Source organism: Oncorhynchus masou, chromosome 12 (assembly GCF_036934945.1).
Source record: "Oncorhynchus masou masou isolate Uvic2021 chromosome 12, UVic_Omas_1.1, whole genome shotgun sequence".
NCBI lineage: Eukaryota > Metazoa > Chordata > Actinopteri > Salmoniformes > Salmonidae > Oncorhynchus > Oncorhynchus masou.
In genome coordinates this window covers 56,582,204-56,608,731 of record NC_088223.1, presented here as the reverse complement: position 1 = coordinate 56,608,731, position 26,528 = coordinate 56,582,204, and the positions used below count along the sequence as shown (strand labels likewise).

Below are 26,528 nucleotides of genomic sequence, written 5' to 3'. Positions count from 1 at the left end.
ATGAAACATGGTGAAGCCCCAAAATTGCCCTTGCTAGAAGCATGTGTTTCAGACATAAGGAAGTGGATGGCTGCAAACTTTCTACTTTTAAACTCGGGCAAAACAGAGATGCTTGTTCTAGGTCCCAAGAAACAAAGAGATCTTCTGTTGAATCTGACAATTAATCTTAATGGTTGTACAGTCGTCTCAAATAAAACTGTGAAGGACCTCGGCGTTACTCTGGACCCTGATCTCTCTTTTGAAGAACATATCAAGACCATTTCAAGGACAGCTTTTTTCCATCTACGTAACATTGCAAAAATCAGAAACTTTCTGTCCAAAAATGGTGCAGAAAAATTAATCCATGCTTTTGTCACTTCTAGGTTAGACTACTGCAATGCTCTACTTTCCGGCTACCCGGATAAAGCAAACTAATAAACTTCAGTTAGTGCTAAATACGGCTGCTAGAATCCTGACTAGAACCAAACAATTTGATCATATTACTCCAGTGCTAGCCTCCCTACACTGGCTTCCTGTCAAAGCAAGGGCTGATTTCAAGGTTTTACTGCTAACCTACAAAGCATTACATGGGCTTGCTCCTACCTATCTCTCTGATTTGGTCCTGCCGTACATACCTACACATACGCTACGGTCACAAGACGCAGTACTCCTAATTGTCCCTAGAATTGCTAAGCAAACAGCTGGAGGCAGGGCTTTCTCCTATAGAGCTCCATTTTTATGGAACGGTCTGCCTACGCATGTCAGAGACGTAAACTCGGTCTCAACCTTTAAGTCTTTACTGAAGACTCATCTCTTCAGTGGGTCATATGATTGAGTGTAGTCTGGCCCAGGAGTGGGAAGGTGAACGGAAAGGCTCTGGAGCAACGAACCACCCTTGCTGTCTCTGCCTGGCCGGTTCCCCTCTTTCCACTGGGATTCTCTGCCTCTAACCCTATTACCGTGGCTGAGTCACTGGCTTACTGGGGCTCTCTCATGCCGTCCCTGGAGGGGGTGCGTCACCTGAGTGGGTTGATTCACTGATGTGGTCATCCTGTCTGGGTTGGCACCCCCCCTTGGGTTGTGCCATGGCGGAGATCTTTGCGGGCTATACTCAGCTTTGTCTCAGGATGGTAAATTGGTGGTTGAAGATATCCCTCTAGTGGTGTTGGGGCTGTGCTTTGGCAAAGTGGGTGGGGTTATATGCTTCCTGTTTGGCCCTGTCTGGGGGTGTCCTCGGATGGGGCCACAGTGTCTCCTGACCCCTCCTGTCTCAGCCTCCAGTATTTATGCTGCAGTAGTTTATGTGTCGGGGGGCTGGGGTCAGCTTGTTATATCTGGAGTACTTCTCCTGTCCAATTCGGTGTCCTGTGTGAATCTAAGTGTGTGTTCTCTACTTCTCTCCTTCTCTCTCTTGGAGGACCTGAGCCCTAGGACCATGCCCCAGGACTACCTGACATGATGACTCCTTGCTGTCCCCAGTCCACCTGGCCGTGCTGCTGCTCCAGTTTCAACTGTTCTGCTTTATTATTATTCGACCATGCTGGTCATTTATGAACATTTGAACATCTTGGCCATGTTCTGTTATAATCTCTACCCGGCACAGCCAGAAGAGGACTGGCCACTCCACATAGCCTGGTTCCTCTGTAGGTTTCTTCCTAGGTTTTGGCCTTTCTAGGGAGTTTTTCCTAACCACCGTGCTTCTACACCTGCATTGCTTGCTGTTTGGGGTTTTAGGCTGGGTTTCTGTACAGCACTTTGAGATATCAGCTGATGTACGAAGGGCTATATAAATAAATTTCATTTGATTTGATTTGATGTAATAGCCTAAACCTATCGCTGTTACATTGAGCTGGGTGAATGGAATATGAATGACAGTCATCCAATATGCTGTAATATGTAATAGACCATGCTCATTAAAACCACTGGTGCTGACGTTGTATCAATGTGGAAAACTGATTGGATTTGAAAAAAGTAATCCACGAAAGAAATTTCGTCTATTTTTTACAAAACTTAAAACCTAAATCCAACGACATGGTGATATTTTCTGTTGATTTGATGTTGAATTCACATTAGTTGACAACTGTACCAAATGTAAATCAAAACTAGACATTGAACTGACATCTGCGCCCAGTGGGTTGAGTGAAGAAGGAGTCGTTGGAGGATGTGGTATCTGTCTGGGTGCCAGCATACCCCCCGGGCTAACACATACCCAAGTGGCTCTAATCCTGCCACCCGCTCCACCCATCTGCAGCGTGCCGCCATGGCTAGCCCCCACTAGCCCCAAGGGAGAGCAGCGTGTACTGTATGCTGTGATGGAGGGATGATAACATGCTAATTGAGAGATGTGGATAGAATCTTGTTTGCTGTCACAGTCCCAATTACCTCCTCTATAGCGGTGGAGATTGAATTGACACACATTTGAGAGCAGCACAGAGGGCTGGAGACTGACAGGAACAAGAGGCTGTCAGCCCACATCAAGCTGTTCCCTCTGCTCTTACACAGGGGCCTATATCATAAAATAACCTGGCATGGCAAAGAGAAAGTGAAAGCAGATAGATGGAGAAGAGTGAAAGTGCAGAAGATGCATAAGACATAGAAAGCTACAGTACTACTGCTGTGCTATTTGTGCAGTGGATCTCATTAATTAATCAAACTCGCTGATGTTTTACTCAGTGAAGGGGATGCACTGTAGAAGTCTGATGTCACCCTAATGCTGTCCTTTCCCTGGGTCTCCCTCCTCTCTGTGAATGGGAGGTTGAGAGTGTCTGATGCCAAATGGTCTGCTGTGATGGAGTTGAATGACTAAGCTAGACCACAAGAAGCCCTGTGCAGTACAGTACCGGGTGTGACACGGAGCAGTCAGAGTGGAACAGGAGGTTGCCCTAGATAACAGAGGTTTGTAGGGTAGGGCACATGAATAATGCAGTCACTATGGAGCTCCTCTGGCTGAGAGTGCAGATGCTCCTATCTCTCTCTCTCTCTATCTCTCTCTCTCTCCCCCTCTCTCTCTCCTCTCTCCTGTCTTACCCCAAGCGAGCCAGGAGGAAGAGTACAGGGGGGGTTGAGAGGAAGAAGGGAGATAGGGGAACAAAGTTAGGGGCATTATGTCATGAAAGGACATGTTCGTTTGTGAATGTCTTACATGTAGCATGAAAGGCTCTGTCCAGTTCCACATGTGTTTTCATGGTATAGTGAAAAAAAGCTGTAATAACAATGTCTTTAATTAATCAAAAATACAAAATTCCCCACTACGGTGGTGCCCACAAGTTCTACTCTTATTATACAAGACAAAGCTTTAATCTAGTCCTTTGCTGGTTACTTTTTTCACCCTTCATTATCACTTCTTGGGAAGTAAATTGCCTGTACATGCCCACTCCCTCCCTCATACCAAATCTCTAATGAGCCTGTCTCCTCCTGAATGGACGTCTTATTGTTTAACTGAACCTCCAAAGTCTCTCATCCATGGCAAAGCCATTCAATACATCACGCCGTCTCCTGCTGGGCCCTTTAGTCTGCACCTTAATCACAACTGTAATGCAGCAACTACGACAGACCACAGCCCACTCACACACTGCTCTCAGGGGCCACATACAGTAAACATGCAGTAACGCAAACCCACATATAGACGAGCACAAATGCATATGCGCAAGCACACACACGGATGCAAATGTAAAAGTACACCTATATACAATCACAGGGACAAACATATTCATATGTAGACGCTAATACACACATGGACAAAACAGCTGGACGGTACATTAAGGAGTACATAAACGGTTCTACATGTGTATTTCTTTGCGTTTATGCATGTTGTGCATGGCGCCACAATAGAGGACCATGACTTTGATTAACTAATTAGCCGTCGTACTAAGACCAAATAGAAACTATTAACCCCAGCTATTACCTTGGCCTCTTTGCAAAGTATTTAATTTCCCTGTGGACCAGAGTCGGGGGCCAAGGGCCCTGTTGAATCGGCTCAATACAGCCCAGGTGGGCAGGTCACCTATTAAATCCATACAAACTAATTTAGCTCTTTAATGAAGCTCTGATTGACTTTGCAGGCTAACACATGTCTGACTCCCTGCCTCTACAAACACAGCAAGTCAGCAAGTCTGGAAAAAGAAGCACAAGACAAAAAGTATTCTGGTCTGTATAACTGTACCTTTGTCCTCCGCTATACCAATAGCTACTTCATAAATTAAAGATATACTCTTCCCTCTATAATATGACTCTGTTTTCACCTAGATAAATGGAATGCTAATGGATAACTGAATAATACCATTATGAGATTAACCAATAGAGATAGAAGAAGGGATAAAGTCATCGTCTGCCCTGGGGTTAGCTGTCCGATTGTCATGGCGGAAGGTACTGCACTGCTGCAGGACTCAGAGAGAGAGGGAGAGAGAGAAGGGAGGCTCCTCTAAACACACTGATAGATGGCTGAGGCACTGGGGCAGTGGTGCGGTCAGCCTGCATCGTTAAGCAAGCCTTCTCAGAGAACACAGCCGCAATGAACTCCCAGCTGCAGCTAGCTACATCCACGCTAATATCACTCACGGATATAGCCTAACACTTTATGTGAAGTGAGAGGGTGGGGCGGTGGGGAGAGGTTCACAGTCTCATGGGGAAGAGACGCTTTAAGACAGAAGAGGATAGGGAAACAGGGACTAAAAAAATGAGAAAATATCATCTTGGAAAACATGTTTTCCTTTTTACGTAGATCAAAAACTATCAATGACCCTAGGGTAATTCCTAGTATAGGTTACATCCCAGCTAGTGATGATAAAGGAGTGGACCAACACAATACACAACACGACAAGTTACCATGCTAGTTCACACCATACGCAGGCAGCCCTATGCTAACCAACTGTAAGAAGGTGCAGCAGAGCTCATAAAGGGTTTTGCATGGTCCAATTAACACCAGATGCTAGCCTTTAGCCAACTTACTTGAACAAAGTCATGCACATCTCTCCAAGGAGTTAGCATGGTCCAGATAGCACCAGATGCTAGCCCCTTAGCTCATTCTCTCTGGCCAAGAAAATATGCAAAAAAAGTGTGATGGTCCACACTCAAAATGATGTTGCATAAAACTTAACTTAAAACATGCTGCAAATGTGTTCCAGGGACATGCCCAATCAGGCATGTGCACAGATATGAGTCAATCTGTGCCTCCCACTCTCCAAGTGCCCTTTTGGGTGGTGTTATAATTATTCTTGCTTTATTAAGATTTGTCATTGTTGTTCTGAACCCATTGCCTGCAAGTCGTCCTGACATCATCAAGTTCAGCACCCTCCAGCCCATCCGGTGGTTGCACCTGTTGGTCTGTCCTGAACAGAGCTTGCGGGTGCCAGGTTGCGTCTTTTTGAGATTGCACACACCCGGTATCAAAACATCATGGCTTGAGATGCGATTAGCACTCGAGGGTGTGTAGCTAGCTACGTAGTTTAAATATCAATAGTATTGCCCACAGCAGCAAAACATTTGATTATCACTTGATAACACTTGGTTTCCATTCTCATCAGAAAGACAGAGAGGAGCGGCTGCATCAATGACCCTCGCTCCACACTAACTCCATCCCTTCCGCAAATCAAATCTAATCAAATGGTATTGGGCACATACACGTGGTTAGCAGATGTGAATGCGAGTGTAGCAAAATGCTTGTGCTTCTAGTTACGACAGTGCAGTAATATCTAACAAGTAATCTAACAATTCCCTAACAACTACCTAATAAACACAAATCAAAGTTCATTTGTCACGTGCGCCGAATCCAACAGGTTTAAACTTTACAGTGAAATGGTTACTTACAGGCTCCAACCAATGGTGCAAGAAAAAAAAGGTGTGTGTGTGTGTGTGTGTGTGTGTGTGTGTGTGTGTGTGTGTGTGTGTGTGTGTGTGTGGTGTGTAGGTAAGTAAAGAAATAAAACAACAGTAAAAAGACATTTGCAAAAAGAGTAGCAAGGCTATATACAGACACATGTTAGTCAGGCTTATTGAGGTAGTGTGTACATGTAAGTATCGTTAAAGTGACTATGCATATATGATGAACAGCGAGTAGCAGAAACCTACAAAGAGGGGTTGGCGGGTGGTGGGACACAATGCAGACAGCCCGGTTAGCCAATGTGCGGGAGCACTGGTTGGTCGGGGAGAATTTAGGTAGTATGTGCATGAATGTATAGTTAAAGTGACTATGCATATAAGATAAACAGAGAGTAGCAGCAGCGTAAAAGAGGGGTTGGGGGGGGCACACATTGCAAATAGTCCGGGTAACCATTTGGTTACCTGTTCAGGAGTCTTATGGCTTGGGGCTAAAAACTGTTGAGAAGCCTTTTTGTCCTAGACTTGGCACTCCGGTACCGCTTGCCATGCGGTAGTAGAGAGAACAGTCTATGACTGGGTGGCTGGGGTCTTTGACAAAAGGTCTGTGCATGGCCCTGTGCCCAAACCACCTCTGCCTCCGTTTCACCTAACCTTTCAAGTACACACACATACTCACGTACACACTCACAACAACACACACACACACACACACACACACACACACACACACACACACACACACACACACACACACACACACACACACACACACACACACACACACACACACACACACACACACACACACTCTTACAATCACTCCCAGATTGTTACAGTCTGATATTTGCTTTATAGCTATTGTAAACCCAAAGTGCTGACTGTACAGGCGGGTCCCTTCCATCCCATTGTCAGTTAATCATCATAAAAAGATGAGTTGAGATAGAGCGTTCCATCATTTCTTACCCACACACCTCTTAGTCTCACAGGAACTTTATTTTAAGCAAATGTATTCTTATGCATCACTATATTTTCTTCTGCACTGTGCTTGTACTGGAGAGGTTCTTTCCCTTATCAAAGGTACAGTACACATGGATGAAAATAAGGCACACTACACACTCCCAATGTTAAACTACCTAAACTCACTTCTTCCTAGTGTGGTAAACTGTGCAAAGACCCCTCTACCACTGGTTTTGTACCCCAGCTCTTAAGCGGGTGGCTAGCCCACACAGTGACAGTATTGCCATGGACGACCAGGTCCTCTGACATTTGAAACTGTCAGGAAGTGCAAGGTGGCCAAGCCGAGTTCACTCTCAACTTTGACCTCGATTCTCAACACAAGCTTGACACAGGCTTGACAGTTGGGAGGCGGAAGGGGACTAGTATATGAGAGGGGTGTCTGTTGACTGGCTGTGGCCTTTCTCCACGCTCAGGCCACCCTGTCCTCTCACAGGACATGTCCCCACACCTTCCCAGGACACACAGGGAGGCATGGCATGGGGCTGGGTCTAGTGCTGGGGCTGGCGGCCAGCAGGTCTGGAGATGTCAGTGTGAGAGACTGGGACCTATGATTAATGAGAGCTGGCTGGGTGCCAAATACCCATACATACATTCTTCCTAGCGGCACTGCTACAGTCCAACCACAACCATAATCTCACCATATCACTTATAACAAGTGTGCTGAATGATTATTGATCAAACCACTAACTCGGCACCACACTCTAATATAGTACTGCATGAGCTACCAACGCAATCAAATCAAATCAAATCTTATTTGTCACATGCGCCGAATACAACAGGTGTAGACCTTACAGTGAAATGCTTACTTACAAGCCCTTAACCAACAATGCAGTTTTAAGAAAAAAAGGTGTTAAGAAAGTCAAAAAATAAATAACAAAAAATAAAGATGAAAATAGAAAAATAACAAATATTAGAGAGTAATGAGGCTATATACAGAGGGTAGCGGTCAGAGTCAATGTGGAGGCTATATATAGGGAGTAGCGGTCAGAGTCAATGTGGAGGCTATATACAGGGGGTAGCGGTCAGAGTCAATGTGGAGGCTATATACAGGGGGTAGCGGTCAGAGTCAATGTGGAGGCTATATACAGGGGGTAGCGGTCAGAGTCAATGTGGAGGCTATATACAGGGGGTAGCGGTCAGAGTCAATGTGGAGGCTATATACAGGGGGTAGCGGTCAGAGTCAATGTGGAGGCTATATACAGGGGGTAGCGGTCAGAGTCAATGTGGAGGCTATATACAGGGGGTAGCGGTCAGAGTCAATGTGGAGGCTATATACAAGGGGTAGCGGTCAGAGTCAATGTGGAGGCTATATACAGGGGGTAGCGGTACAGAGTCAATGTGGAGGCTATATACAGGGAGTACCGGTACAGAGTCAATGTGGAGGCTATATACAGGGGGTAGCGGTACAGAGTAAATGTGGAGGCTATATACAGGGGGTAGCGGTACAGAGTCAACGTGGAGGCTATATACAGGGGGTAGCGGTCAGAGTCAATGTGGAGGCTATATACAGGGGGTAGCGGTCAGAGTCAATGTGGAGGTTATATACAGGGGGTAGCGGTCAGAGTCAATGTGGAGGCTATATACAGGGGGTAGCGGTACAGAGTCAATGTGGAGGCTATATATAGGGGATAGCGGTCAGAGTCAATGTGGAGGCTATATACAGGGAGTAGCGGTCAGAGTCAATGTGGAGGCTATATACAGGGGGTAGCGGTACAGAGTCAATGTGGAGGCTATATACAGGGGGTAGCGGTACAGAGTCAATGTGGAGGCTATATACAGGGGTACTGGTACAGAGTCAATGTGGAGGCTATATACAGGGGTACTGGTACAGAGTCAATGTGGAGGCTATATACAGGGGGTAGCGGTACAGAGTCAATGTGGAGGCTATATACAGAGGGTACTGGTACAGAGTCAATGTGGAGGCTATATACAGGGGTAGCGGTACAGAGTCAATGTGGAGGCTATATACAGGGGTACTGGTACAGAGTCAATGTGGAGGCTATATACAGAGGGTACTGGTACAGAGCCAATGTGGAGGCTATATACAGAGGGTATTGGTACAGAGTCAATGTGGAGGCTATATACAGGGGGCACTGGTACAGAGTCAATGTGGAGGCTATATACAGAGGGTACCGGTAGAGAGTCAATGTGGAGGCTATATACAGGGGGTGCTGGTACAGAGTCAATGTGGAGGCTATATACAGAGGGTACCGGTAGAGAGTCAATGTGGAGGCTATATACAGGGGGTACTGGTACAGAGTCAATGTGGAGGCTATATACAGGGGGTAGCGGTACAGAGTCAATGTAGAGGTTATATACAGGGGGTACTGGTACAGAGTCAATGTGGAGGCTATATACAGAGGGTACCGGTAGAGAATCAATGTGGAGGCTATATACAGGGGGTAGCGTACAGAGTCAATGAGCAGGGGCACCGGTTCACCGAGGTAATTTAGGTAATATGTACATGTAGGTAAAGTGACTATGCATAGATAATAAACAGAGAGCAACAGCAGCGCCGCGATCAGCGTCACAAATAGAACTGACTTCTATTTTAGTGCTTGGCAACGCAGATGCTCGTTGGTGCGCACGAGCAGTGAGGGTGCAATAATTGAATAACATGTATGTTTTAATTTATTTTGCAACGCGAGCGTACGCGGCGTGAGCGTTGTGTTCAGCATGGTAGTCCACTCTATCCATACACACCATCACACTATGCAATATTGTACGTTGTGTGCAAGCCAAAACATCTGACCACTCCAGGCTTTTATCCTAACCGTCTGTCTGTATGGCTATCTGTCTGGGACGATGAGGATTTATTGATTGATGTTTGTCTGTCTGTCTGGCTACTCTTCTAATAGCCAGAGGAGCGTATAGACAGACAGAGGGGAGGGGGTGAGTGGGTGGGAGGTCTGTTTGTGAATTATTTATACCAATCAACACCCCCCCCCTCCTCTTTCAACACATCATCATTAATGTGATTCGGTCACTTATTATAGCTACTCCTAATCCCATCAGCAGCCAGTCACTCCCATTAGAGCTGTCTGCAGGGGGTTGGGGGTCAGAGGGGTGTTTGTGGGGGTTATAACGCTATAACTGAAATAGAGTTCAGCTGAAGTGTTGGAGCGGGCGGTGTGGTGGCTGGGAGGTTGCATGTCTGGGTGTTGCTGACATCGAAAGCAGGTGATGATTGTTATTCAAATCATCTCTGGCTGTTCTGACAAAACAGCAGGAGCTTGCCGACACCGTACCGACACTGTGTAACAGTGGCAGAAACACACTATGTCCTCTTCAGACCTGATCCACCTGTCCTCGAGGCAGAACAAGACTAAAGCTGTGTCTCAGGTGGCACAGGAAATAACACCTCATGGTAACACTGCTCTTTAGTCAACAACTCAAAAAGTCTCAATTAAATAGTACTATTTCATCTATGTTCCCATTAACCAACAAGAATGCATGAGAGCCCCAGGAGGGATTGCTTCGAGCAGTTTCACACCCAGAGACATAACTATCTGATTCGCATCTCAATTAGAGCTTCCTCACTATGTGCAACTCAGAGAAGTGAGAGTGTGTGTTTAACTTAAGTACAATTGATGTCTAATGGGACTTGTGTAATGGCATTTAGAGTTAAGGCCAGGGCTATGATTCAGAGAAAAGGGTGTCAAAAACAATATCAGAACTGGGAAAAGGCCGGGCAAAGGTAAAGTCTGATGTTTTCGCTGTCTCTAACACAATTGCATGAAATGCCAAACACTCTGAGAGGTAAAGGTGCCTGGAAGAACCTTTAGTGCTGCCACACCGGCGGAACCTTTCCAGTTGAAAAAGGTTCCCCGAGTAACCCCTCTGAAAAGGGTCTTCGAGGGAACCCCTATGTAAAGGTTCAAATTGGAACCTTTTTGTGATGGGCATAGTTCAAATTGGAGGTTCCGGCCTAACAGGTTAGAGGTGTGGCTTTCAGATACTGTAGTTATTTTTAGTCACCTGTTAGCATAAATGTAATTTCTGTTCATGTTAAGTTTGTTCCTTGAATATTTATGCATATTACATATTCTAATATAATGTGAATAACATTGCTGATTACATACAGTAATAAAGTGGTAACTATTCTAACTTTGGGATTTGCATTGGCTTCTGAGGAACTCATACACCTATGTTAGCCTCACTGAAACTACGAAACTGCCCGTGTTCAACCTTAATATGTGACAACAATACAACAAAACCTAATTAACAGGAATGGCATTTACTCTAACGGGTGGCCAAAAAATGTATATCTTAAAGCCACGCCCCTCCTAAGCCATGCCTCCACTTCAGTGTTCCTCCAGGAACCCATTGCAACATTGAACCATTAAAGGTTCTTCCAAGAACCCCTCAACTAACCGAAGGTGCAAATTTGAACCATCTACTAGCAATAGTTCATTGATGAACTCCAGGGGTTCCTTGAGGATCTCCAGGGTTCCTATTCTCCTACAGCACACTAATCCAAAATGATTTAAAATATGTTCTATATGTGAATTCATCCACAATATATCATCTATCATTTTTGTATCATTTTTTTTTAAACAACAATAAAAATGGCAAGCCAGCACATCCCCCTCCTACTCACACACACTTCCCTTCCACCACACACTCTTCCCTCCCACCACACACTTCACACTCTCACACACAGCTGTCTAGTTGGAGAACTGATGTGTGTGTCTCAGATATCCTGCGGCTCTTCACCCATAATCCTTTCCCAGGACAGCAGGGCAGTATTGATTACAAACCAGGCAGAGGAAACAGCAGGAGGAGGAGGAGAAGAGTACAGGGGAATAAAGGATAGAAGGAGGAAAGTGAGTGATATGGGAAGGGAGTTAGGAAGGAGAGGGTTGGGAAGGAGGAGAGGGTGGGGGAGAGAGGAGATGAGGTGCATAAGGAGACACAGAGTTCTCAGGTTTCATCTTCATCCAGCAGCTGTTGGGTTTGAGTGAGAGGGTTGTCTCCCGGGCTCATGCCAAACACAAATCCACCAGCGTCAAAACTGGACCATACCTCTATAACTCTGCTCCACCACTGACCCCAAGGCCAGTGCCGTTTCTAAGCATAAGCAACATAAGTGGCTGCTTAGGGCCCCATGGCCACTAGGGGGCCCCAACCCCCAATATGTTTTTTAGGGGGTCAGTCGGGGTCTCAACTTGCTGTTAGTTAGGATAGTAGAATAGACAATGTATCATTTCGATATTTGGTTGTGCATCAGCAGTTTTCCTTTTGTTATGTCAGTCACTGACAGTCACTCAGTTATCCCATATCCGATAACATTTTATAGATGACTAGGTAAGTTAGTCTAGCCAGCGATCTAAACCTTGTAGTAATCATGGCTGAATTACTGACCGAGCACCCAAGGCCTAGAGGCCCTGACCTCCAGGGGCCCCCATTGTATTTGTTCGTCACTCACTCAGATATCATAAGAACATGGCATAAGTCATGGCAAAATGTGTAGAATTGCAGGAAATGTGTTTTAAAACTGCTAAATGTTTTCTCCATCCCTTGGCAAATCTCTCTTAGGGCCCCCAAAAAGCTGAAAACGGTCCTGCCCAGGGCACAGACAGCAAGACAGATGCCTGATGACAGATTTAAGGGAGGACAAAATGGAGGGAACCCCCCCTCTCTCCTCACCTCTCCTCTCACCCCAGGGAGGAAAGTGTACACCACACTGAAGTCATCGGGTCATACTTTCCCTTAAGACCCCCACTTAAAAACACACTGCAAACCCCCCAGTCTATAATGTATGTGAATGTAAATATGTATGTAGATATGGTTGTAGCACAAATCTATAATTACATACCATTCTTATTTTCATATATTTCCATTGTTTCTCAGGCGTTTGCTGTGAGTGATCAGAATGTGTGTGCTGTGTGGTATGTTAATGTCGAGGAATCAGTTCAGTTTAACACATAATGGCGATGTGATTAGCCCAGAGCTCTTGTTTCCTACACAGGGAAAGTGTTGGCCGGGGGCAGGAAGAACGGAGGAAGGAGAGAATAACTTGGGTGAAATCCTGGTCTCACTGCCTGGAGCGATGTTCAGCTCTACCCACGCATCGCTCACAAAGGTCACTCAAACAGGTCTTTTTAACTATGTACACACACAAACACACACACACACACACGAATGGAGGATTGCACACACATGCACGGTGCACACAAGAACACACGCAAAGAGGAATACAGAAGATGGAAGGCACACAAACATGTGCCCACAAGGATCAGTCAAATAGGTCAGGTCAAGTTACACAGATGATGACAGCCACACATTTTACATGTGGGCTCAGTCCCCATCCCTCAACAGAGATGTATGCTCCTTCCATATAACACCCTAACCTCCATCCCCTACATACATATAGTCACCTCCAAAGCACTGAAAAATTCAACACATCATTTAACATCAACCCCTCCCACCTCAGAGACCACATTAACTTCCCAGCGAGGGGCAGAGGAAGTACACAACGTCAAATGCAAATAAAATAACAATCTAGAGACTTCAACTATTTATCATGATTTTTTCATTCAGTCTCTTAGGACCCCAGTAATGGCCATCAATAAATCAAGCTGCTGTCACACTCTTAAGACCTATAGGGACCACTATATAGAGAGCCAATAGGTCTAGAAACACGTGCACGCGCAAATGTATGAATACACACACACACACACACTCACACACACACGCATTTCCTTATTCAACACAGCATTATTCTCTGCAATTATTCTCTATAATTATGCTTCTACATAACTTGAAGTTATGACCGTAATATTGCCACCCATAAAACATGTAAATGTGTTACTAATATCATTTTTATGGTCATATCTTTGAGTTTGCAATAACAGCATCATTAACACATACACAAAGGCAACACCGCGAGGCCAATGGGGCCTATCTCTCCAACTTCATGGCACTCATCCATAAAATAGATAGGTGTGGGTCGGACTTACATGCTACTTCTAATGATGCGTTTCTGCTCACTGCCTCCCCCAGGTAGTTGCGGGCCACACACACGTAGCTGCCGTCGTCTGGCTTGCTGCGTCGGCCGTGGACGATACGTAGGAAGAAGAGGGAGCCGCTGGGCAGCAGCATGCGATGGGAACGGGGGTTGTCCCGGTCTGTCTCCACACGCTCCCCGTCCTTGTACCACTCCACCGTGGGGGCAGGACGCCCCTCCGCCTTGCAGTTGAGGGTGGCTGGCTCCCCCTTGGACACAATGAGGTCAGAGGGGTGCTCCACTATCCGGGGAGGGGAGTCATCCTGACGAAGACGAGATCCTGAGAGAAGTGTAGAGGAGAAAAAATGGTTTGCTACACATACGACCACATAAGATAATATGTTCGGTAATACCACCTGACAATATCGATAAGGCTCGATTGATGATTGTATGAGAAAAAAGGCTATAAATGAGAGCCAGGCCCTGACAGGGAGCACGCACACCATGTCACCACAAAACACAAGCCTGAATATCCACACTGACAGACAGGAGCCAGGGAGTGATTATCGCTAATTAGCTTTTTAATTTACACACTCTGTCAAAGGCTCTGTTCCTCTTAGATGCTGCTGGGTGGTGAGTGGGTTTTTGTGACGTTTTTTATTGTTTTGGTGTTTGGGAGGGGGTTTTCGGCTATTTCGAGCACACACATATTTTACTTGAGGCAAGTCGAAGTTTGGTAGCTGAAGTCTACACCCTTGCGTTCGGTGATTGGTCAACAGTACTACTCCAAGGAGAGGGAACTATGGACAGGATACTTCAATTAAGTGTTTGTTGTTATTCAACTAGTTTTCATTAACATTTTTTCACTTGACAAATACTGCACCAAACATTTTAGTAGGATGTAAAATTGCACGACTAAGACCTCTGCAAAAATGTCAAAAGGATTTCCAGATTTCTTGATTTATCTTAGATTCCTTCAGACTATTTTGAGGAAGTGCATACTGGCTATGTTGTTGCTACGGCATCTCAAGAGGGACAAACAGTAATATTGTCGCTTTTATATCATTTCTCAAGCAACAGTCTTTTAAGGGAGCATGCGAGGCACATACGTCCACTTCACCTAGCCGAGTTCTGCTAGGAGCAAACCGAAACTAATATGCGAGCGCTTTTAGAGTGTTGATTGTGAGTAGAGGTCAACCGATTAATTTGAATGGCCGATTAATTAGGCCCGATTTCAAGTTTTCATAACAATCGGTAAATCGGAATTTTTGGACACCGATTATGGCCGATTACATTGCACTCCACGAGGAGACTGCGTGGCAGGCTGACTACCTGTTACGCGAGTGCAGCAAGGAGCCAAGGTAAGTTGCTAGCTAGCATTAAATGTATCTTCTAAAACACAATCAATCTTAAAATAATCACTAGTTAACTTCACATGGTTGATGATATTACTAGTTTAACTAGCTTGTCCTGCGTTGCATATAATCAATGTGGTGCCTGTTAATTTATCATCGAATCACAGCCTATTTTGACAAACGGGTGATGATTTAACAAGCACATTCGCGAAAAAAGCACTGTCATTGCACCAATGTGTACCTAACCATAAACATCAATGCCTTTCTTAAAATCAATATACAAGTATATATTTTTAAACCTGCATATTTAGTTAATATTGCCTGCTAACATAAATGTATTTTAACTAGGGAAATTGTCTCACTTCTCTTGCGTTCTGGGCAAGCAGAGTCAGGGTATATGTTAACATTGGATGGCAGTATGGGCTGCCTGGCTCGTTGCGAACTGTGTGAAGACCATTTCTTCCTAACAAAGACAGTAATTAATTTGCCAGAATTATACATAATTATGACATAACAATGAAGATTATGCAATGTAACAGCAATATTTAGACTTAGGGATGCCACCCATTAGGGGCGGCAGGGTAGCCTAGTGGTTAACGCATTGGACTAGTAACCGAAAGGTTTCATTCCCCGAGCTGACAAGGTACAAATCTGTCGTTCTGCCCCTGAACAGGCAGTTAACCCACTGTTCCTAGGCCGTCATTGAAAATAAGAATTTGTTCTTAACTGACCTCCCTAGTTAAATAAAAGTCAATTTAAATTAGATCATATACGGAACAGTTCCGTATTTCACTGAAAGAATAAATGTTTTGTTTTCAAAATGATCGTTTCCGGAATTGACCATATTAAGGACCTTGTATTTCTGTGTGTTATTATATTATAATTAAGTCTATGATTTGATATTTGATAGAGCAGTCTGACTGAGCAGCATTTGCCAGCAACTCTTCGCTGTGCTTCAACCATTGCTCTGTTTATGACTTCAAGCCTATCAACTCCCGAGATTAGTGCATATAAGAACATCCAATAGTCAAAGGTATATGAAATACAAATGAAATAGAGAGAAATAGTCCTATAATTCCTACAATAACTACAACCTAAAACTTCTTACCTGGGAATATTGAAGACTCATGATAAAAGGAACCACCAGCTTTCATATGTTCTCATGTTCTGAGCAATGTACTTAAACGTTGGCTTTTTTACATGGTAAATATTGTACTTTTACTTTCTTCTCCAACACTTGTTTTTACATTATTTCAACCAAATTGAACATGTTTTATTATTTCTTTGAGTCTAAATTGATTTTATTGATGTATTATATTAAGTTAAAATAAAAGTGTTTATTGTTCATTCAGTATATATTTATAATTGTCATTATTACAAATTTATATAAAAATCTGCCGATTAATTGGCATTGGCTTTTTTTGGTCCTCCAATAATCGGTATCGGTATTGGCCGACCTCTAATTATGAGTAACTGTGAATAACTGTGGAAACAATTGTGAACGTCAGTCTCTAATTCTAATTGAGTCTTCAAGTAGGCACATGTGTGCCTGTTAGGATATATAACAGCATGGACATCTAAATGTACAGTGTATGTGTGTCTTTGTCTCCTGGGTGAATGAGGAGTCTGTTTCTCTGTCCCTCTTCCAGGGTTGGATGTCACCGTGAACAAGTCAACAGGAACGCATTCCACGTGTGGTGTGTCGGTTGGAAGTGGAGGAAAAATGATTGCTCCCATGACTGCCTCCAGCCCTACCCCAGTACCCATAACCCTCCTCTTCTCCCCTTGTCTGTGTCAGCGACGCAGTGAGGCAACACCACACGACATGATTCTATCATTACTCTTAAGGAGATAAATGAGATATTACAAACAGTATTCTGTCTCTCTGTGTAAGGATGGGAGTACGTACTTAAGAGGGTAACCTGGGAGCGAGCTATAGCCTTTTGTTGGATGATGAGACTAGCTGAGCCATGACAGAATTATATGTTTTAGTAATAGGTTTAGTTTTCTGCATCTGCCGCTCTTTCAAGTACACACACATCTTTGCTAGTGCTATTTGTATTGGCATCTGGTACAAATTCACTAAATCAATCCAATTCCACCTTCCTAAATCCAGTTGATTCTTCCCATTCCAATAGATGGATTTTCTAAAGCCCTGTGACTGGCAGGCTCCCTCCGTCGCAAACTGAGTGAAGCTGCCAGCCACTGTTCTCCCTGGGACACCACACTCCATAAGGCCACTCTCAGATGATTCCCAATACCCAGCCTACTCAAGTGTGCCGACTCCCTGCCTGTCTAACTTACTCTCTCTTCCGCTCGCTCCCCCTTCCTCCCCCACACCCACCTCCACCTAGTGTTTAATGGCCCTAATGGGGGCTGGCTGGCTGGATCCATTCAGCTATAACCACAATCATAAAATCACACATAACCAAAGATCTCTGCTCTCAAAAACGCTTCTCGTTTCATTAGTCATTCAATGAGCTTGTTCATGAAACTGCCTACGCAATTCATGCACTCAGTTTCACCCAAGTCCTGAGAGCAGTACAGAAACTGAAACAGACTAATGCTGATTAAAACCACCAAGGGCTTACTCTACTGCAGCCAAACAATGGCTTCCACTGGTGGATTTAGCCCTGAATAAAGATCTTCCAACAACCTGAACTTTCTGAGATAACGTTTTCCCCAACAGAGCAGCCATGGTCTTGACAAACTCATTACTCGTTACCTTATCTCGCTCTATGAGGTAAAACTGTACGCCCAGGCAACAGCAGCGCAGTGGCTGTCTGAAAGCAGTAATGCCATAGATACGCTTGACTGGGATTTAGCTGAAATCTGGCGACATAAAAACATATGAAAACACCACTATCTCCTTCTGCACTTTAACTTTGACCATATCAACTGTCACATCCATTTCGGCTGACATCCCTCTCCTACTGTACATAGCTGCTGGCTGGAAGATTTATAAAGTGAAGTGTACTGAGAGAACCCAGTCAGCAAGAATGGTAATAGTAATACCATCACCAACCACTGATATTATCAACACACTGTACTAATTTTCACAAATCATAATGTCCTTTGTAGCTACAGTGCAAGTACAATTATACTTTTATAACGTATAAATGTATTTGAATTGCTGACTGGTGAACTGCACTGTGCACTTTCAGTGTTTGCACTTACCCAATGTCCACTTATCAGGAATTGACTGAATATGTGACCTGTTTTATTAAGCTAGGCGTATGTCGCATTTCACTACTTCACAAGAGGCATTTTAACGTGGTTTTGTGTTTTTCTGGCAGAAATGCCTTCTGGAATATGTGAACTTTCATGTGCCTTAATAACAAATGTGTATTCCATCTGTAAACTACGAGCCAAGTTGGTTTAGCCACAGAAAAAGACAGGAACCTTCCCGCTAGCCATGACTGGATGAGATAATGTATGGGCTGGACATGCCGGGAGATGCGTTTGGATTGGTCTGCCATGTAGCACGACTCTGTCAATAACGTGAGCTGCTCAGTATGTGCTGATAATCCTTTCTAGCTCGGGTTTTTGGAAGATATAACATTAGTCATCAAGAACTACAAAAGTTTTGTTACTTTTCTCAACAACATTGATGCCCTGAATTTAGCAGGCACTATTGACAGATCAGTTGGAAAAAGTTGTGATGGGGTATTTTTCTGCACATACCACGGTCAGTGTGAACCAGAATGACTTGACACAACGCTGGCCAAATAAGATGTAGCTATTAACAAAACAGTTAAATGGTTCCAGTCTGCCGTGAAGCATTCATCCATTCTAATTTTGTCAGGAAGTCGTTTTCATAGCAAATTAAAGAATACTGTTAGCTAGCCAGCGAACATTAGCTTGCTGGCTCGCTAGCTCATGTTAAGAGTATGATCTGTGTAGTAGTACTATTCAAATCTGAAAAAGATATTTGCATTGCCAGCTATAGCCTAACTTTGGCTAGCTAGCCTTGAACCTAGTTGGTTAGCTTTAGCTACCTGGAGATTCATACTACTGCTATGACAATCAGTTTGTATTGGTAACGTTAGTAGTATACAAGTAAGCATTTCACTGTACTGTTTCCACCTTCTGTATCCTGTGCATGTGACAAATAAACTTAGATTGTATTTTATATAGTGTGTGTTTGCCAGAGACGGTAATGTGAAGAACAACATGACCTGCACCAAAGTCAGTTTAGGATATAGGGCCAAGGACTAGATAAAGTGTATTTTTACCTGAAGTTTTTCCTCATTGTAGGCTACTACTTTTATCACTTTTAGTATTGAAATCTTTGGTTGTTCACTACACTACTCACATTGTTTAGCACATGGCCTCACATGTGAATCCTTAAAAACCTCTTGGTGTTAGGGGGCAGTATTTTCATTTTTGGAAAAAAAACATTCCCGTTTTAAACGGGATATATTTTGTCCGGAAAAGATGCTAGAATATGCATATAATTGACAGCTTTGGATAGAAAACACTCTAACGTTTCCAAAACTGTAAAGATATTGTCTCTGAGCATAACAGAACTGATGTTGAAGGCGAAAGCCTGAGAAAAATCCAATCCGGAAGTGCCCCAGGTTTTGGAAGCGCTGCGTTCCAATGACTCCCTATATGGCTGTGAATGTACCATCAACGAGCTTACGCTTTCTACATATTCCCCAAGGTGTCTACAGCATTGTTACGTAGTTTTACGCATTTCTGTTGAAGAATAGCCGTATGGGGGCACATTGAGTAAGTGGTCACATGGTGGCTCCGAGAGAGATTCTGGCATAAAGTGCAGAGGTAGCCATTACTCCAATCGGTCCTAGAGAAAAAGGAATTGTCCCGACGGATATATTATCGAATAGATATTAGAAAAACACCTTGAGGATGAATTCTAAACAACGTTTGCCATGTTTCTGTCGATATTATGGAGCTAATTTGGAATATTTTTCGGCGATGTGGTGACCGCAATTTCTGGGCGATTTCTAAGCCAAACGTGAAGAACAAACGGAGCTATTTCGCCTACAAAAATAATATTTTGGGAAAAAATGAACTTTGGCTGTCTACCTGGGAGTCTCGTGAGTGAAAACATCCGAAGTTCATCAAAGGTAAACGATTTCATTTGATTGCTTTTCTGATTTCCGTGACAAGTTTGCCTGCTGCTAGCAAGGCATAATGCTATGCTAGGCTATGATAAACTTACACAAATCCTTGTCTAGCGTTGGCTATAAAGCATATTTTGAAAATCTGAGATGACGGTGATTAACAAAAGGCTAAGCTGTGTTCCAATATATTTCACTTGTGATTTTCCTGAATAGGAAGATTTTCTAGGAAGATTTATGTCTGTTGCGTTATGCTAATTAGTTTCAGATGATGATAACGGGCCCGTTCACGGGCTGTGTGTCACTACAGGTTAAAGAGATGGGTGGTGCTAAAGCTGTGAATGATTTTGAGTGTGTGTAGACAAAGAAGAGCTCTCCATCAGGTGTACCAAAACATTCAAGGGTCATTTTCTCAAAAGATGGGTTACAAGTTTATCATCATTCAAAACAGAATTACTTTCCAAATTGTTCCTCAACTGAAGTGTAGGATATGCCATTTTATAACACTGAGTCTCCACTTTTATTCAATGTAAAAAACACAATTTCGAATCCAGATGGTAAGTCAAATATAGACTAATGATTATTGACCCTCTTGGACAATGGGAAAATTCTGCAGTACTACAAGGTTTATTCAAGCCAAACTCTCCAATCCAGGCAGATGATGATAAAGTGTCTTTCTCTGTGACTTGGCGACATCTCATCATTTTCCTGTTTAATCTCAGGCTTACTTTCATTCACACAGCGCTGCCAAGACCTTGCTCATTTAAGCACTCACAGACAGTCAAACAAATGGTAATTGCCCATGGCCTTGTGCCTAAAATCCTCTACTAACCCCACCATGTCACCCTCTTTCACACACAACACTAACACACATGCATAGGCAGTACAAAACCTCAAACCCAACTTAACAAAGTTAGAAAGAAAAGAGTGGCAAATCATTGAAGAGAGAGAGAGGGAGAGAGAGAGAGAGAGAGAGAGAGAGAGAGAGAGAGAGACCTCTAATGGACCGTAGACACAACGCACAGTAAAACACATGCTTCCCAATTGTAAAGGTATAGGAGTTTTTTTTAAAGCCATATAGAATAAGCAATGGGGTTGGCATCTGTGTATATAGAAGTCAACAGCCATTGGGACATCCCCAATGCCTTAGGGCACCAACCTCCTTTTTCACCAAATCAATGCTCTCAATGTGGACATGATAATCAACAACAGCTGCATGTCCAGTGGGGGACAACACGGTTATGAGTTGTCCTCAAGGGACAGACAGTGCTTACAGTATGACCAGGGGACACAGTGTCCACATATTACAAACCAAAACAATTCAAAGGACCATAAGATCATTCAGCATAATAGTCTCCATGACAAGTTTTGCTACTTTTCAGACAAAGGATCTAAACTCCACCATCTGCATATCAGAACCCAAATCAGCTGTGGGCATAACACAAGTCTTCTGGTGTTCAGGGTCCACCTGAATATAGATGCACCAACACAACAGCTTCCTCTTAAGATGCTGTTAAGAAGCTGTTATTAAGAAGCTGTTAGAAGGACATCAATGCAGTCTATGAAATTTAAAAATGTTGGGATGACAACTTATTATATATATAAAAAAGATGACAATAAATAACGGACACCTATTGAATATGTGAGTCACCTATGGGCAATTCATAACCATGCACAGAATGTCATTAAATTAAATCTGAATAACTGCTGCATTAAATTATCAGCCAAGGGCAAAGTTAAACCTTTCATATCCTCCCTAATGATATACGTGCATGATATCAATTAGGAAGATTAAATTAATGAACTTTGGAATTAATCAGGAACCCCCAAACCAAGCATATGTATACATGATTAATTATTATGACTGTACATCAATTTCAACAAATCGATCAAATAACACAGTGACAATATGTTGCTCGTAAAATAGTCAGGTGTGCAAAGCCAAGTTGAAAGGGGCAATCCCGGCATGCTGGAACTCATTGAGCGCGCAATGGGAGACCACACGTGCAACCCCTTTCCACCTGTCTTTTCCAACGTTTTGAAATGAGGAATAAACGGAACAACTGATGCAAAATACTGTTGTTACTGCAGGTAGTCTAATCAAACGGGGAGATGGAAAACGAAAAACAGGAAAACGCAATGTTTGTATTAGAAAGTTAATCGTGTAGACCAAATCAAGGTTAAGATATCAGGACTTACCGTTGATTTGGGTGTGCAATAGTCCACAGAAAAATAAAAACCGTAGTAGACCCATTCTGGCATACTGTAGTAACCGTCCACGGTTTATCTGCACACAGATTTGTCCGATAGACTTCTTTATCTTGCAGATTGTCCGACTCTCAGTAGTTTTGGTTCTTTGCACATGAAATGTGGACTTTTAATACAGTTGTTTATCGTGAAGTGTACAACGAAATCATTCACGAGACGACTTCATGTTTTCTCTCAAAGAGCGCACCGGATGGGCAGCCTACTTCTCCATACATAATGTTTATAGCTGGGTGTCACACCAAGCAGACACCAACCGAGCAGAGCAACGATGTGCTCGTCTCATAACATCGCCCCGACCTCCCAGAGCCTTTTTCATGCAATGTTCCGTCCAGCTAAAGTGTCCAAAGCAAAGCAAACACTCAATATAGATTAGAAATAGTCAGAATGACCAAAGATTTTAAATATCACTTCGAATGAATGCGCGCTGTTATATCTTTACACTGTTGTGAGCCAACAGTGGTGGTTCCAGACTCGAGGTGAATGAATAGCTGCAGTTACAGCTCCCTCCTCGTAGAACTGTGAAACACTGGTACAGCAGTGGGCTATAGGAACGCAGATGCGCAGACTTCCATCAAACCAGTGCAAGATGTTGCCCCTATGCGATGATCTGAGGTCAGTTTGGGTTTACATTAAGATCTGAATTAGACGACAAAATGATCCTAGGTCTGAACTGTACACAGCCGACGGGGCAGCTACATACAGGGTGCTGTGGAAACCGCATACAAATTACATAAACACATTAGGCTATCACAATATTTATTTGCAAGATGTGAGTGCAGGAATGTTATTTGGGTTTGGTGTTTAATTAAATGGTTACCTTTGCAATTGGTATGCGTTTGATAGGCAAATTAAGGCAATTAATGGCACTGCTCTGTGCCCGTTATAACATCTGGAGTAGGCCTATATAGGCTAAACATCCATGGACAATAAAGTAGCGTCCCCTATCGACGACATGGCTATCTCATAGATCTCGTCTGGCATAGACAGAATGGGACTGCAAAGTGTTTTGTATAAGGCAATTATCTCAGTCAATATCAATGACAAAATGACTGCTAATAACCCATGGCGCATACTGTCTCCTGCCAGCGGTCGATTCCTGCCACATGCATAACATGAATACAAATCCTGTGATATATGTTTATTGAACTGCGCATTCAATTAGTTATTTGAGCAAATACTCTTCCCAACAAGCACATTCAATAATGCTTATCTACTGATAATTCCGTTTGCTCGGTGGACTGAATTGAAATTTTCTGTGACTTTTTGGTTAATCCCTTTAGTATAAAGGGAGTCATCATTTAGTGTCAGGAGTCATCCAGGTGGTGGATAAATGTGTGTGCCTTTGTCGCTATTGAGGATAAGGTCAATCTGTTATAGTACTGTACTGTAGGTAAAGTGAGGCTGTTCCAGGTAGATGGCTGAGTGCAGAGCACTCACAGCAACCTGTACTCAGGGGTAGAGGTAACATAGTAAACGAAAATCGGGGACACTCAAATTAGTATGACACAGTATGTTTTGTTTGGTATGGTATGTATTCATTTGTGTATGTCCATCATCCGTTTTGTATGATATGTTATGAATTCAATTCGTACAATATGTCACAAATTTGCAATATGTATGATGTGTTACATATTCCAATTTCTTGGTGTGGCTATAACGTTAGTTACGTGGTAGGTGGCTAACGCTAACATCAGCTAGGTTGCTAACGTTAGCTAGGCTAGGGGTTATGCGGTAAGGTTAGGGTTAAGGTTAGGGTTAAGTTAAAGCGTTAAGTTTAGGAAAGGGGTTAGCTAACATGCTAACTACTGTAATTACAAAGTAGCTAACAAATGGTAAGTAGTTGCTAATTCGCAAAAAAAAATAATAATATTCACTCAGCAATCCACCCTGACCAACCAACCTCCTTCTGTTTTTGCCAAACGTAATATATCACACTCATTTTAGTGTCCAAAATTTCCATTTACTATGTTATGTCCAGTCTATGACACCAGCCTGCTCACAGGTAAGTGCTGTCATGAAGTGGAAAGAAACCGTACCATGATTGCTTCTGATGGGAGAGAGTGACCCTCTTCCCCTCACACTTCCCTTTCTCTACCTCTGACACGCACATCTGTGGACTTGTCCTTTTAGAAGATGCCTCCACATCTCCACTGCCATTATTGGCACTCTATCTGAAAGACACTTTGACAGAAACAAAACATTGATAAAAGTTTCATAAATGGAATGTTCTGATGCGCATACTCACACCCAAAAAAGGCTATAACACTAGTTCCATTGAGTAACAATGAATACAGTTGTTGTTCACCAAATAAGAGTTCATACAGCCCTTGGAAATGGAATGTTCTCTCACTCAATAATACATAACAATGGTTCATGAACATCTCAATGAAATCGGCGCAGGCACTCACTCACTCACTCACTCACTCACTCACCCACTCACCCACTCACTCACTCACTCACTCACTCACTCACTCACTCACTCACTCACTCACTCACTCACTCACTCACTTGTGTTGTTCATGATTTTGTCAAAGGGTTATAGGCCTATATGTTACTATGTCTCATGGCCAGTGGAAGTGATAGGTAGCCTAGACCCAGGAGGAAAATATGATTTCTTATAGGTGCAGGTGAATAAAGGTGCAAAGTGATCATTGACGACTTCATTTATGTGAGGAGAAAGAAACTACCCATCTTTACGAGAAAAAACAATTTGGCTCAGTGTCACTTTGCACTTAACTTGAAGCAAGATAAATAATCTAAAATTCAGTCCAAACTTGACCTGACATACCATACACATGTCTGTTCCCCTCCTTCTCTGTCAAAACTGAAAGGTTGGAACCAACTAAACACCCTTATTGGGAGAATCTCAAATGGTTTTGGTTTTGCTTGAATCCTCGCATCCTCTCCTCTGTCCTCTCCTCGTCTGGTTTTGAAAAAGGACTGAGGAGTGGAGGCGTGGAGAGGAAACATGGAAACAAATGAGACTCTCCTTCTCCACTCATGTGCCATGAGACATGGAGTTTACAAGCAAGGGCGGACTGGCCATATGGCATTTCAGGCAAATATCAGATGAGCTGGTCACATTTTTTTTTTTTAGCAAAATTATAATTTTCTATTATCTAGATCAGAATCTATCATTGTATTTGCAGGTCTGAGAAAAAAATGCCTTTTATAAAAATGTCATGCAATTCTATCAATTTACATATTAGCAGAATATTTTTTAATACCACACAAATTACCGAAATTGCAGGGTAAGAATGGATAGAGAATGGACAAAAAATTCAATCTGAGACGTCATTAGGAATTTGAGCATGGTACTTGTCAGGACCCGGTTACGAACCAGAGAATGGACAAATAATTCAATCTGAGACGTCATTAGGAATTTGAGCATGGTACTTTCAAAAGTTAGGACTACCATCCTACTCCAGACAGAGTAGGCCTACAAATGCTGAAAAATGTCAGCTTTTACTGCGAGCTACTCATCTTCTTCAGTGGTGTAACCCAATGAGAGTTGATCCCAAATGTTTCCCTAAAAGCTGTCTGGGTTTAAACATCTTCTATTGTCCAGAAAGTGAATAGTTTAATACATTTATAGTGACAGAATGACATTACTTCTTAAGCAAGGTAAATGTTCTGTCTCCTTGGCTATAGAAGGTTGTAGCTTAGCCTCTGAATGTTAAAAAAAAGAAAACAATGACATCCCCATATGCATCGGTGCCACGTCTTTCCCAGGTATTATACAGCTTGTTTGTAGCATAAAGCATTACAAAACAAAGTGCTGCTATAGATCACATTTTATAAATCAGATCTGCTTTATTTTCTTCAAAATCTTAAGCAAACAAGGGGTAGGCCTGTGCTTTTTGCCATTTTCTTTAATAAAAGGTAGACCTATGGCATACCCACTCATACCCCCTCAATTCCAGTCCTGGTTTTAACTTAACAGCCCTTTACTGACACGGAGGTAAGGTATTTAAAGAGTGCATGGTGGTTGGAGGAATTATCCGACAAATCTATGGATATAGCAGCCTATAGCCTAATTTCGTCTGTCAAACAGGT

General features: G+C 43.1%; 1 protein-coding gene across 1 annotated transcript in view; it reads right to left on the bottom strand.

Moving 5' to 3' along the window:
* LOC135550474 (roundabout homolog 2-like) overlaps positions 1-22,547 on the bottom strand; it is a 114,835-nt gene extending 92,288 nt beyond the window's left edge. Inside the window, exons 1-2 of the mRNA XM_064981318.1 lie at positions 22,404-22,547; positions 13,776-14,102 (exon numbers count right to left, since the gene is read on the bottom strand). Coding sequence (XP_064837390.1) covers positions 13,776-14,102; positions 22,404-22,458 — 382 coding nt within the window. The 5' untranslated portion in view covers positions 22,459-22,547. The remainder of the gene's footprint in view (positions 1-13,775; positions 14,103-22,403) is intronic.
* Between the last annotated feature and the right edge of the window lie 3,981 nt (positions 22,548-26,528).